At 38.7% G+C, this 14,991-nt stretch overlaps 1 protein-coding gene across 1 annotated transcript in view; it reads right to left on the minus strand.

Moving 5' to 3' along the window:
* Positions 1-734: 734 nt before the first annotated feature.
* Positions 735-14,991, minus strand: part of rin1b (Ras and Rab interactor 1b) — a 28,107-nt gene continuing 13,850 nt past the window's right edge. Inside the window, exons 2-11 of the mRNA XM_052602801.1 lie at positions 12,989-13,114; positions 12,654-12,756; positions 12,248-12,320; positions 12,063-12,154; positions 11,133-11,503; positions 9,201-9,708; positions 6,174-6,479; positions 5,962-6,093; positions 5,199-5,365; positions 735-3,856 (exon numbers count right to left, since the gene is read on the minus strand). Coding sequence (XP_052458761.1) covers positions 3,539-3,856; positions 5,199-5,365; positions 5,962-6,093; positions 6,174-6,479; positions 9,201-9,708; positions 11,133-11,503; positions 12,063-12,154; positions 12,248-12,320; positions 12,654-12,756; positions 12,989-13,114 — 2,196 coding nt within the window. The 3' untranslated portion in view covers positions 735-3,538. The remainder of the gene's footprint in view (positions 3,857-5,198; positions 5,366-5,961; positions 6,094-6,173; positions 6,480-9,200; positions 9,709-11,132; positions 11,504-12,062; positions 12,155-12,247; positions 12,321-12,653; positions 12,757-12,988; positions 13,115-14,991) is intronic.

Genomic DNA, 14,991 nt, shown 5'->3' on the forward strand with positions numbered 1-14,991 from the left:
CACCAAATATGATCCAGATCTGTAAAGGATCTACATCACACACATTATTACTGAGCTGCTGCTGCCATCTTGTGGGTTACAAAGACTACAGACTTACTGAAGTTTGACTAAAGCTCAAGTCTAGCGGCTGCAGAGAGACAGATGTCAGGCGTTTGCTTTCATAACACTGTATGTTTAATACTGTAAATCATGAACAAGCGTACAGCACTGTTCCCAAGGCAGTAAACATTCAGAGAAATTAATCTGAGCGTGATGATGCCATATGAAGCATATTGTTCATTCATGCATCACAATGAACCGCATCACAAACGAACGAACGAAGGCATGCATCGGCCACGAGTTCAACTGATCCAGCGAGAAGAAGCATCGAAGCTGAACTGAAGAGCCCCATGAATCACAGAAGAAGCAGTACATTATAATCATAGCTCACTGCAGAAAGAGAGTATCACAACGTCACATTCAGAGTCAGATGAAACCAGCCAAAGAGTGTGTGATCAAACACTGTGTGTGTGTGTGTGAGAAAGAAAGTCATTCAAAATAAATAAAATGATAAATATTTGCATATTGTTTCCATTCATCACCATTACATTTTAATGGGTTATATAGTTTTGGAATTAACTCAAATATCAGACACTTTGACCTGAATATCAGTCATTTATATATATGTATTTAAGTAATTATACAATATATATGTATATATATGTATATATATATGTATATATATATATATATATATATGTAGTGTGCAGATTAGTAAGATATACTATATAGTGCCAATATATATTCATAAATTAATACTAATATATATATATATATCAGTGTTGTCAAATGATTAACCGCATCAACAAAATAAAAGATTTTTGATGCTTACATAATATAGAAGTGTGTGCTGTGATTATTTATTATATAAATACACACACACATGCATATATTAAAAGAAAATGTTACGTTTATATATTAAATATATTTATATATAATATAATTAACAATATAAAACAATATACATGTTAATGTCTTCAATATGCTGTATGTGTGTGTGTCTTTATATATACATAATAAACACAGGACACACACACACACATATTATGAAAATATTTTTTTTTACTTTGGATGCGATTAATCATGAATAATCATATCTATCTATCTATCTATCTATCTATCTATATATATATATATATATATATATATATATATATATACAATTTTCCCACTGATGTTCAAGTCTGAATATTACTAATTAATACTAACACATATCTGATTTCTGAACCCCAAATAAAATATTAGTAGTTGCATATCAATGCTAAAATATTTATATATATTTTTTTTTAATTTTTTTAATATATTTATTTATTTAATTTTCTATATTAATGTTGTAAGGCACACAAAACCGGTGATAATCTACCAGAATTGTCTATTCAAATTAAAAGTACAGTCCAAATAATGTAGCTTTTCACGGTAAGAGTAACATTAAATAATATTGGTGCTGTGTCGGGCAGTAACTACATGTTTTATTCATGGGATAATAGTAAATAATTTAAAAAGGGTATTAATGTTGCTTTAGAAACAATGCAATTTTTGTAAATATCTAGTATTTCTCTGGCACAAACGGCACTGTTTCATGCACATGACCCTTAAAACTAAACCTGTCTGTGAGAAGTTTGACAGCTGATGGCCACTTTGAGAATCAGTCTGAGAGAGAAATTCATCCTGACTTAACACAATTTGTTTGCCGGTGTGAGCTGGGTGTCTGTGTGGTTATCTGCCCACCACCAGCTGAACCCAGAGCAACACAACACACATTATTATTAGTGCCGAACACAAGCAGCTGGATTCTCTGGAGTCTATTTACACCAGGATTCACAAATGATCATGATGCCACACGTTCACTACATCCTTCACACGCTTTCTGAAGGAATCAATCAAACAGACACCAATATATCAGGCCAGTGGTGATTCAGTGAGCACGTCCACAATGATCAGCTAACAAAATAGCCGTCGCAGTTCAAGTAAAACCAGAGTACCACGAAACCACTGTAATACCAGCAGTGTTACTGCAAAACTCACAACATACTCAATCCTACACGCTCCATAATCACACTGTGTTCACACTGGAGGCATCCAAGCTGCACTTCACCTCATAATCAAATATATATATACTGTAAGCTTGATGTTAAGAGTTCAGCAAGAGCAAATGTGTGAATAACTTCAACTATATAGATATAGTTTCTGTATATACAACTAAAAGCTACACTACTGTTCAAAAGTTTGGGGTCAAGTGAGATTTCTTCTTTTTTTTAAAGAGAAATGTATATTTATATTCAGCAAGGATGCATTAAATTGATCAAAAGTGGCAGTAAAGACATTTATACGGTTACAAACAAGTCTATTTCTAATAAATGCTGTGCTTTTGAACGATGCATTCATCAAAGAATCCCAAAAATGAAAAAGTATAGTTTGTTTTTGAGCAGCAAATCAACATATTAGAATGATTTCTGAAGGATAATGTGACACTGAACTGCTGAAAATTCAGCTTTGCATCACAGGAATAAATTATACTTTAAAATATATTCAAACAGAAAACAGTTATTTTTTATTTTAATAATTTTTCATAATTTTACTCTATTTCTAATATTATAAATGCAGCCTTGGTGAGCAGAAAAGTTAAAACAACTATAAAGTGTATACAACTATATGTTTGAACAAAAATAATTGGTAGAAAAATGTAGTACTATATATTTAATAGATGATATTTGCCTATTTTTCTCATTTGATTGAATATCTTGATTAAAATTTATCAATCAGCATTTCAGCGATGATAATGCATTTTCATAAACACAATTTGAGATGTTGTGCTACAATGGAGCTTCAAAAGAAAATCTGAATTAAAGGGTAAAATCTCACATTAAAATCATAAATATATCACTTTTTTTTTTTTACGTGGCCTTATTGACCCCAATGTAGAATTAAATAACATTAATATCTATCCATTCTCACTCATGGTATTTGTAAATACATTTTTGTATTTCACATGAATGAAAGAAATACAGTGGCTGCGGCAGCTTTGTAATGCATCACGTCAGACACATCCAGTGTAAACCGCTCCAGTGATTTACATAGGAGTGATTTAATGCAACAATGCTACATGCGTCCAGTGCAGACACAGTGCCATTACTCAGAGCATGTCAGATGTGTACATATATGATCTTTTTTGTTTGTTTATATTCAACACTTTGGTATTACTCTGCAATACACACCTCAGAAAGTCACCACTGAATCTCAGAATGATGAACTGCATTTCCAGACCTCCTGTTTGGCAGATATTGCTTTTTGCATTATTACCAAGTATCTTGCTTCGATTCATTTGAAATGCTATCGTGCTTTCTGACTACACGCAACACACATAAAAAGTAATCACCATCATCCATAGAACTGAACACATGTACAGCATTCAAATAGTTTGTGACATCCGTGAATCCTCTTGCCACCTGACGTGACCACAAACAGAAATGTAAAAGTCCCACTGTGCACCTGCGCCTCTTCACTCCTCGCACACCGACTCGCCCAGATCTACAGCGCCTCCTCTGGTCAGTCTGCGCATCTTGCTGAAGTCGTGATCGGAGCGGAGGTAGGACAGCGACGCTCCCTCGTGCGTGCCCAGCTGATGGAGCTGAACGTGGGCCGGCAGAGGACGCATTTCCCCTTCACTCCTCCAGAACAGACAGTAGTGCTGCGGCTCCCTCACACCGAACAGACCGGCGCACGTTTGGGATAAAGCCTCGACGTTTTCTCCCGCCTTCCAGAGGAGCGTTCGCACTCCACTACGACAGTCGTCCTGGAAGAGCACTCGCACAAACCTCTGCACTCCGACAGCAAACAAGAAGACACCCAAACACACAAAGTTAATAGTTGAAGATGATGAAAATTATGAGAAATGTAGCTCTGCATCACTTGATCACCAACGGATACTCTGCAGTGAATGGGTGCCGTCAGAATGAGAGTCCAAACAGCTGATCACAATAATAAACATCACAATAATCCAGTTAACGTCTTGTGAAGCGAAAGCTATGTGTTTGTAAGAAACTAATTCACCATTAAGTGAAGGACTGGAGTGGATTATTGTGATGTTTGTTAGTGTTATCAGCTGTTTGGACTCTCATTTTGATGGCACCCATTCAATACTAATAATTAAATAAATAAATAACTTTTTAAATTCTTAATACAGTTTTAGTGTGCATGATTAATCTTTGCACAGTATTCAAAAGAAAAAAGAAACATTTTCATAATCAATCATCAAGATATATTCTCAACAAGGTCGGCCTAAGACCCTGTCTTAAATTATTTCCTGGTGATGAGTCTGGACTAATCACAAATATGTCACATTATATTACAATACATTATTACAAAGGCTAATTTATTTGTATCTACTGTCCCTTTAAAAGCTATTTTCCTGTTTCTCTTTATTTATTCCTTCATTTATTCCTTCATTGAACAATGTCTAAAACTTGGTATCACAAGCAGTTCCTGTGTCTGTTTGCCTCTTTAAGAAGAATCACTTTATGTGTACCCCAATTGTAAGTCGCATTGGATAAAAGGACCTGCAGAATGACTAAATGTAAATGTATGTATGTATGTGTGTATATATATATATATATATATATATATATATATATACACACAAACCCGATTCCAAAAAAGTTGGGACACTGTACAAATTGTGAGTAAAGAAGGAATTTAAAAATCTCATAAACTTATATTTTATTCACAATAGAAAATATAAGATAACATATCAAATGTTGAAAGTGAGACATTTTGAAATGTCGTGCCAAATATTGGCTCATTTTGGATTTCATGAGAGCTACACATTCCAAAAAAGTTGGGACAGGTAGCAATAAGAGGCCGGAAAAGATAAATATACATATAAGAAACAACTTATCAGGTCAATTGCAACATGATTGGATTTAAAAAAGATCCTCTCAGAGTTGCAGTGTCTCTCAGAAGTCAAGATGGGCAGAGGATCACCAATTCCCCCAATTCTGAGGTGAAAAATAGTGGAGCAATATCAGAACGGAGTTTCTCAGATGTGGCACATCATTGCATTCTGTTTTTATTCACAATTTGTACAGTGTCCCAACTTTTTTGAATATATATATATATATATATATAGCGTAATGAAAAAAAATGCCGTCGACGGTTTCAACCTGTTTCAGCTGACTGTCTTTCTGGGTCTTGGCTTCTTGGCCCCGCCTCCTGCTCCACTCCCTCAGGTACTCTTGTGCCTCATTGGTCAGACTGCAGGTGGGCGTGGCCCCAGGATTGCTCTGGATCAGACATAGGCTGGCATACACACTCGTCAAATAGTATCCACCTACAAACAAACAACCATGAAAACCAGTTTGGAGTCATCGACAATTCAAACTTTTATTCCATTTAAATTCCAAAATAATGCATTTAAGTAGTTTGTAGATCAACTCGATTACATAATTCATAAGACTTCAGGGAAGTGTGTGGTCGCTGCTGGGTTTCCATGGTAACAGCGACTTCTGATTGCCGTTGCTGTGTTCAGGTAGTGTAGCTCTTCACTGGGAATATGGCTAGTGAAGTTGATGAGGATAAACGAGAAATGATGTGGAAATCACACCCACTTGCTGCTCAGAGCTTATGGTAGGTCTGTCTCGAAAGGTTTGCATTTTATTGTAAGAAAAATCAGGAGTTTCATTATCTTTAGAGCTGGTTAGTTTTTAAATGAAACCATTTTGATTGACATTTCCCTGTAATTAATATCAATTTATATAATTGCCTTTGAATAACCCCTTGATTCTGTTCCTCCCAGTCTAGGATTCTCATATCTGTAAAAGGACTCATCCAATACCTGTTGTCTAAAACGTAATCTTAAACGTTGGCTTAAAAGTGTGGTATGCTTAAAACTGGCTTTAAACGGAGTCCGTATGTGTTTGTTTTTACCTTCTCCGGTCAGCCATGATGGCTCAAGCAGCTCCATCATGTACTCCGTCTCCAGCAGCAGCTGTGGGATGTTACACTGAACCAGCACATAGGACAGTGCTGGTAGGAAGTCCTCAGACCCCACGTCCTGATCTGCAGAGAGGAAATAAGCCTTAAAAAACTAAAAGTTACTCTACACCTAATGACAACCCAGTCTCTAAACCTTTCCTCACCGGGTTGCGTCCCCATGGCTTTGTACACACTCTTGCACACCTGCAGCAGAAGCAGCACCTTGTCAATGGGCGAATGGCTGCGCTGCATCAGCGTGAGCTTCGCCTTCGCTCTGTCCATCCCTCGGACGTCCAGGACGCCCACTCCTACAGCCAGGCGCTCCAGCGCCCCCTCTTGGTAGGCCAGCAAGCAGTCGGTGATCTTCTGTAGGGAGCCGTCCTGAGTGTGGAGGGAAATGAGCGTCTGCTGCAGCTGAATCTTCAACGGCTTCAACACGCAGCCGAACAGAGCCTTCTCCAAGGCAAGATCTGTGGGTCACATGACAGGAAATATGAATTAAAGCATCTCGTAACTGTTTCTTAACCATCTATGTGAAGTCATCCTCCTGTGGGGGGATATTTCTGAATGAGAACAGTCTCTTTTTGGTGCGTCATTTACAATGTTTAATAGCAGGGATTGAAATATTGGATGCAATTTTTCAAAGACAAGGTTATAATATAGTGATATTGTCACTATACTTTGGAAACAGCGTGAATTTTCCTTTTTCTTGTATAGCCCTGTAAACTAACATTGCAGTTGCAACATGCAGATAGAGCATATCTGGAATTGAACCAATAATATGTCATTATACCTTTATTTTAAATTTAATAATGCTTTTATCAAACAAAATGAATGCTTTCATTTCACGCAGGTTTTTCTTATGCGATGCAGCAAATGAGAAGATATGGCACAGATTGCATTCTGGCCTACTCATGTTTGCCTACAGCTCTTTGGAACGTGCAGGTTTTTCCTGTAGCTCTATTTAAACACGGTTATGTCCTTGGTAGTGAACAAGGCACACAGCCACTGAGCAGCTTGGCAAAAATAACTAAGCTCTGTTTAATAGCAAATTAATGTTTGTACAGCAGAAGAAAGAGCCAGACAAATTATAGCAAACAAGAAAATCTGTGCACTGAGCAAAATCTCCTCCCCAATCCTTCTTCTATCTCTCTCTCTCTCCATGCGTTTCCTGAAGTATGCGTGGGAATGTGCTATGTGCTAATGATAAATGCAAAGTGGAAAATGCGAATGCCTCCACCAGCATCTGAAACAGCATCCATCCCCGGGGACGTGGCCGGCTTTTCGATTTCTTGCTTTGATTTGGGGGAGATCTCATAATCAGCTCATAATCCCAGTTATGCAGGTTTACAAAAGATTGGATTTTCTTATTTTACTGACGTAACTGTTCTGCAGCTTAAAAATAGAGCTACATAAACTCCTATTAACAATCTTCCTGCAGAAACAAGGAAAGTATTTGGAAATATATAAATATATATGTGTGTGTGTGATTTTACGAGTGTATCATAGAACGGGAGTCATCATCTCCACACCGAAACTGTGTTACAGCTGTGCTAATAAAAGCTGCACGTAACATTGCCGTTCAAACATTAATGCAATTTTCTAGAAAATCATTATTTTAAAGGATTCTAGGAAACCAATCAAATCTTTTCTCCACTCCAGTGGGGTTAGAGTGTTTAAAACCCACTGATTGGTTTCTATGATGCAGTTCAGTTGAGTCATTTACTTGCTGTGAAAGCCTTCGTGATGATTGCTAAGGTCAAGCATCACAAATAATATTGCTCATACTTAGGATTAATGACTTTAACAAACTCCTAGTACATTCTGGTGTATTAAACTTGGTGCAACTTGACTGAACCAGTTTTAAACACAATTGATACATCATGCTTCTCGTTGATAGTTTAATCTCATAAACAATCAGACCTTCAATTTCCACCTGGCGGACATTAAAATTGGCAAATAATCACTCAAAAAGACATTAAAAGTGGGAAAGAAAGACTAGCCTACCATACTGCACTTTTCCACTGCATGGTACGGCTCATGTTTGGTGGGTTTTCCACTTTATACAGTACCTAGTACTTTTTTTTAATACCAACTCAGTTGAGGTTACAAACAAGCCGTACCGATACTGAAATGTGATGTATGAACCCTGCAGATAACTGATTGGTCTGAGAGAACTGTCACCACCAGCATCACTGGATTTGCGACACGAGACACCAAACTCACTAGATTTAAATAGTCAGCAACAGCCACAGCAGGATCATTTGTTCAAACTATTTTTTAAACAATTTGCTTTAAATGACCGTTGAATGCAAGTTGGAAAAAAGAAATGGCTGTATTGTGGTCAGTCGATGAGGTGCCTGCGTAACTGTAATGATCAGTCTATAATCTCAATCAATTTGAAGCGGTACTAAACTGCATTGGAAAAGCAAACTGAGCCAAAGTAAAGTGAGCAGAGTCATGCCGAGCCATACCATAAAGTGGAAAAGTGGCTATAGAGACTTAAGACAAGCATCTCCAAACCACAAAGAACAGGGCATGTCCACACGTACACGGTTAGTTTTCCTTCTTCAATTAAAAAAAAAAAATCTCCGTCCACATGAATACACAAAAGCATGCTATGAAGCACTGTCAAGAGCACGCCAAACCAACAGGTGGAAATATAATCTCAATCGTAAAGCATGTTGTCCAATCAGAAGTCTGAAAAAGTTTCCAGTAGGTGGAGATAACAGCACATGCTCGAAAACACTGCAACCAGAGTTTTTTGAAAATCTTCACCCTGGTAGGTGTTTTCAGAAATGTTCGGTTTCAGTGACCTGGCGTTGCATTTGGTTTGCGCGTGAACGAACGGCCAAACCGCACAGAAAAAGCTGTGGTTGAACCTCCGGCCCTCCAGGAACTGAGTTTGACACATCCTCGTAACCTTCAAGCAACGTTCTGCCAACCAACTCATATTTTCAATATTTATTTTCTATACTAATGGTTCAAATTGGTGTGGGGTGGTCTAGTCTTTGCGAGGCAGGTACACTGACTTACATTGCATGCAATGTACACATTTTATAAGCTCATGTGTTCCCTGGAAATTTAACCCATCATTACGGCATTGTGGGTATCTGCTCTACTTTTTGAGCTACAGAAACTACTGTATCAATATTGTGCCACTGATTAAACCTCAAGTGATGTCTCCTTACCTTTCTCGTTCTCAGGCACCAGCGTCTCAATTGGAGGCTCTATTTCTCCTGCTTCCAGAAGGAGAATTTTGGCTTGGGACAGAAATCTCCTCACCCCCTGAAGCAGCTCCACGGCAGAAGTATGCTTCGAGGTCTCCATCTCCTGCCTTTGCTTCTCTATAAAGTCCTGCACCAGCGACCCAAATGTGGAGCGCTTGTCCCGGGAGAGTTCATCCACCAATCGGGCAACTCGCCGCTCTGGTGCAAACACGCATACAAAGGCAGCAGTCATGCGGCGCAGAGTCGAGGTTGGGTTCGCTGAGGGGAAACGGGTACCACGTGCTGCAGGAGGCCATTGGTAATTGGCGAGGTCCGCCTGGGCTTCCTCCTCCTCCAGACTGCTGAAGGAACTACTGCTGTCCAGTTCAGCAAGGGAAGGAGCTCGAGCCCTTTCCAAAGCAAGACACACTTCACCATCTTCAGTGTCTCTGTTGAGCTCAGTGTGGTCTTGTCCGGGTAAGGAATTACTCTGGAGAACCACAGGAGAGAGTTAAAAAGTAAGGGTTATATTTCCACCTGCACAACTTACTGCACAGTGGCATGGGGATCCAGTGGATGTCAGTCCTGGTTTTGTAAAACACCTACTTAATTCAGATCTTAGCTGGTTAGGAGCGAGCTCCATAAACTGAACTTAATGTGTCAGATAAAAGAGATATACAAAATGTGCAGAGCAGTGGACCAGGACTGAAAACCACAGGTTTAGCAAAGTAGGATGTGTTCCTGTGTCCCATTTTCCTTAGTCCTATAATAATTTTACTACTAAAACAAAGACAACCTTAACTATTTCCATATGCCTAACTATTAACTTTTTCCTCACCAAACATATAATTTTCTGGGTTTCCGTGTTCTCACTGTTATACGTTCGGGGCAGCTATTGCGAATCTCCTTAATAAGTTCAGAATGTGCACATGAAAAACAATGCAATCATCAACAATAAACAGCATATAAATCAAAACTGCCAAATGTTACCGAGTTAAATGTTGATCCAGGAAGTGGCATAGGACTGTGAAGCTTTGGGAGTGTTGATGGAAACGATCTACTGCATCTATGCTTTCATCATCGATCTGAATATTATCCAGATGTAGTCTTTGATAAAAACATGATTTGCTCTGTTTTTTGCTCACGATGTTGCTTTTTAAAAATATTTTTTTTATAAAACGTTCCTACATTCAAGTGTTGATTAAAAAAGAGTGCTTGAAGCTAGAATAAACTGATTTTTATTTTAAAAGTAGAGGCTTGGTTCTTGATTTTGATGTATTGCATGTTCAGATATTCATAAAACAAAATAGTCTGGGGGGAATGAAGTTGTAGTGAAAATCATCAAAAATGCAGGCGGTGGCTAACTTTTTTCCAAAATTCTGGCGGGGAAAGAGTTAAAGGGATAGTTCAACCAAAGATAAAATTTACCCCATCATTGTCTCACCCTCAAGCCATACTAGGTGTCCACGGCTTTCTTCTTTCAGACCAATACAATCTGAGCTATATTCAAAAATGTCCTGGCTCTTCCAAGTTTTTATGATGGCAGTGAATAGTGGTCAAGATTTTGAAGCCCAAAAAAGTTCTCCACATGGCTCTGTGGGTATAATAAAGGTCTTCTGTAGCTAAGGATTTTGTTATAAGCCATGAGGAGAGAAAAAGCTGGAGATTATGGTTTATAAAGGTTAAAATTTGGATATTTTTCTTACACAAACGCATTGCTTCGGTTCAGAAGGCCTTTATTGATGTGGAGTACTTTTTTTAAGATGGATGGATGCACTTTTTTGGGATTCAAAATCTTGACCACCATTCACTGCCATCATAAAGCTTGGACATTTATGAATATAATTCCGATGCTGACAGAGAAACATGCCTTACTATACAAAATCTGAGTCAGCCATGGGTACACACACTTACAGGCGGTATCTGCCCCAACATCTGTTCATCCTCCTCTTGAGAAGTGGGAGTAAGTGCCGGGATCCTCCTGAGCACGCTCAGCCCTCCTGTTCGTCTCGGGCCGCCCTGGTTGGAATTCTGTCCATGTGTGTCCCCCTGGGTTAGGTCCGATTCTCCCCCCGACAGGCTGAGAGAGGTTTCATTGGACACACGGACCCTGAGGCTGCGTTTAAAGCGATGGCGTTTGTGTGAGGCCGTTCTACTGGGCTGGGGAGGCTGAAGGAACATGGGGTTGATGAAACATGGGCTGATCAATCTGAATGTCCGGTGGGGCGCCGAAGATGGAGGGGGGCCATTAGGAAGCCCAGGAGACATCTGAGAGCTCCAGAACTCTGAAAAAGCCATGGTACGCAACGAGGGGGGACTGAGAAATTTATTTGGTTTTCTATTGAAACTAAAGCTTTCAATGTACCAAGAAAACATAACATGACATGCTTTTGCAATATCTGTTTGGAGAACCATGACCTGTCCTGTTATGGTTGGTAATAAGCATGCACTATGGCATGCTAGTTGGAATTGCTTAACCATATGGGAAAGTTTTCCAAATGTTGTTGAGTCACTCCAAATGTCAGTTTGAGCAGTACATTTCAGCACTATTTTAACAGTATATTTCAACAGATTTTGCAATCCTGTCAATAGGAAATACAAGCTTTGCAAAGAGGCAGTTATTAAAGGATGGATGGGATAATTAAAAACTACAGAGGAGAAAACTGCACACCCACAGGTGAGCATAAGCACAAAAAAGCACTGCAGCTGGTAACAAGAGGGTGTTAAGGATGCTAAGTGGGTGTTTATATACAATATAAACTATATACAGAGTGAGAATAGCTAGTTTAGTTTTAAAGGTCAAAAAGAGGGGTGGAAACGGTCATGATAAACATGCATCCTTACCTAAACCCAAATGCGAAATGTTTTCCAGCTGGGTGTGTGTTGTGGCCTGTATAATTGCATCTGGGAGCTCGAGTGGGAAAGGCAATACATCTCTGTTGAACACATGCACCAAGAGCAGAAATCATATAATACATTACAGTTCAATCTACATGAATAATCTTCCTGTAATGTTAGACGTTTGTTACCTGCTGACGGTGTAAAATGCCACGAGTCTGCAGAGATCAGGGAAGCTCAGGGCAGAGCTTTCTAGAGAAAATGCTAAACGGTGAAAAAGAAGATGCACTAATTTAAGATAGCCGAGCATGACATCAGGTTTTATTTTAATTATGTATTTGTGCGAGCTTGTCTCAATGGGGACTACCGAATAAAATGCATGCCACGTAGACATGCATAATCAAAATAATCCCGTATATTTCATGTTTTTTTGGATTTGAATAACAGTAATAGAAGCTCCACAGCACAATATAACAACAAATAATCATTATGGTGGTGGACCCAAAGGCTTGTTTGTGAGGTTTAAGGAATAGAAAATCCCATTAGCTTTGTTCAAAAGCTGTGAAGTCTGAAGTTTGTGTGACGTGTTGAACTTACTGGAGTCTTCCTCACGGATGGGATACTGTGACACTCCTCCGTCCTCCAGCAGCACACACAAAACCTTCCTGTGGGAGGCGCTACACTTACACACCAGGAACGTCTGAGGACAGAGACGGGAGATACAGCACCGTTAGATGATGTTCTACATGTTAAATAATCAGATATAACAATAAACTTGATATATAATGGAATAAAACAGAGATATTGAGAAGTCAGTGTGTTTAACTGAAGTTACTGGCCATTGTTGCAGTCAGAGATACATCGCCGCATGATTACTGTAAATATGACGTTAGATTGTGAATAACAGAGATTAGCTGTTGGGAATCTCTCACCCCGACTATCTCTCGTTGCAGGATTTGGTGGGCGGAGTCAGGGTTGATTGACAGCTGCAACCATATGGAGTGTGTGAGGAGAAGACGATCCAAAACGCTCAAACTCCTCTGGAGAGACGCGTCCATCTATAACACAGAAGACAGGGGTCAACAAACACACACAAGCTTCACAAAATTATATGGTAGTGTTAACACTTCACAATAAGGCTCTATTTGTTAACTACATTAGTAAACATGAAGTAAAAGTTAAAAAAGTGAATAACAATACACTTTATTTTCCCCTGTTCAACCTCTATTGTCGTGCAAACTCTCTATAAAAGTATCACATACTCCCAATATCAACATCAGAAACAAGGATAGACATGAAACTGCTCTTAACTAAATAATATACAATTGCATAAAATATTCTTGAACGGACCAATGCATTTAAAAGGAGAAGGTTACATTAAAAATAGACATGTTAAATTTTGAGTTTTTGTTTTATATAGAATTGTTTTATAGTCTATACAGTATTTACCACAATTACATTAGAAATAACTGTACTTAAGTTACAGAAAAGTTAAGAGTAATCCGATTTGTTGGTAATAAAGTGACAGTTATTAATTACTTAGCAATGCATTATACCCAATACTAATGTGCCCTCTGCACATTTTTAGCCTGTCGAAACCCATCGTGCAGATTTACCACCAGTACAGAAACTGTGGAAACACTCTACATGAAACACGCAGACGATGAGCCGTGCAGCAGTCACCGCTTCAAACGCTCTCTCTCTCTCTCTCTCTCTCTCTCTCTCGCTCTCTCTCATTGCCATGACACTGCGTGGGCGGCCCGAGAGGATGCTTATGCATAACAGCAGATGGTTGCCATGGCAACAGATGCCTACACGTCCTACCAGGCAGTCCCACTCATCCACAGACACCTACTCACCCCGAAACACGCTCGCGCACAAGCCAGACTGCGCTTAAAACGGCGAGGAACTGTTGGCAAAGTAGAGAGGATGTTTTTTAATTCCTGCTTGACTTGCCCTTTCCCTCTCGAGCGGGTGTCAGAGAGCTCTCCGGCACAATCAGGGCTCTCTGTGATATTTTTATCTGCTTTTTGAAGCCCACTTCCCTTCCTCAAACACCATCAGACAGGTAGATTCAGCCGGCGTCTGAGATTTATACTAAAGGCCAGCAATGACATGAAAGTAACCGTGTGCAGCTGCTGAAACTGTGAGTTTTAGGGTACGATTTAAATATGATCGGCTTTGGTAAATCCATTAATGTTTCTGCTTTCAAAAACACAGATGTGCATGTAACTGCATTCATGCATCGAGCGTCTCCATTCAGAGAGGTCTGCCAGGCACACAATCACACAGATATGAGTTTGATAGTGTTACATCAACAAATTAAATGTGTTGGTTTTCGTTATTGGGCTTTCTCAGAAAATGGTGCTATTTGTGCCCGAAAATGTCAGGAATTAATTATCACATCAAAATCTCATACCAGCCTGAATAGAAGATTGATAGTATCACAGTAATGAATTAATTAATTATTGACATGCACAGCATTTGTCTTTCAAAACAAGCTTTGTGCTTTAATTTAACTGTATTACAGTAACAATGTACTAGGCTTGAATGCTCTGCCAAAAATATATTATAATAACAATTCTGATGGCTGAGCAAATATCACTGCATCACAACTGCATCATAATTTACAGTCAACATTCTGGTTCTTTTGGCCAAGAATTTTTTTTTCCAGTCAAATATTTATGTATTTATATTTAGTCTCAGGTTGACATATTTAACTCTGTTTTCAAGATTAAAAAAATTAAAATATATAATAAAAAAACAATGCACACAGACTGAAGCAGTTGAAGTCTTCGGTACTTTTAATTGTAATGATTTTGGCTCACATTTCACAAAAACCCACCAATTCACTATCTCTTTCACAAATTCTTTTTTGAGTTTTTTTTTTGGCCTTCTGAAAAGTATGTTAATTTACTGTATTACTGTACATGTT

The sequence above is a fragment of the Carassius gibelio genome, chromosome A7 (genome assembly GCF_023724105.1).
Source record: "Carassius gibelio isolate Cgi1373 ecotype wild population from Czech Republic chromosome A7, carGib1.2-hapl.c, whole genome shotgun sequence".
Lineage (NCBI taxonomy): Eukaryota > Metazoa > Chordata > Actinopteri > Cypriniformes > Cyprinidae > Carassius > Carassius gibelio.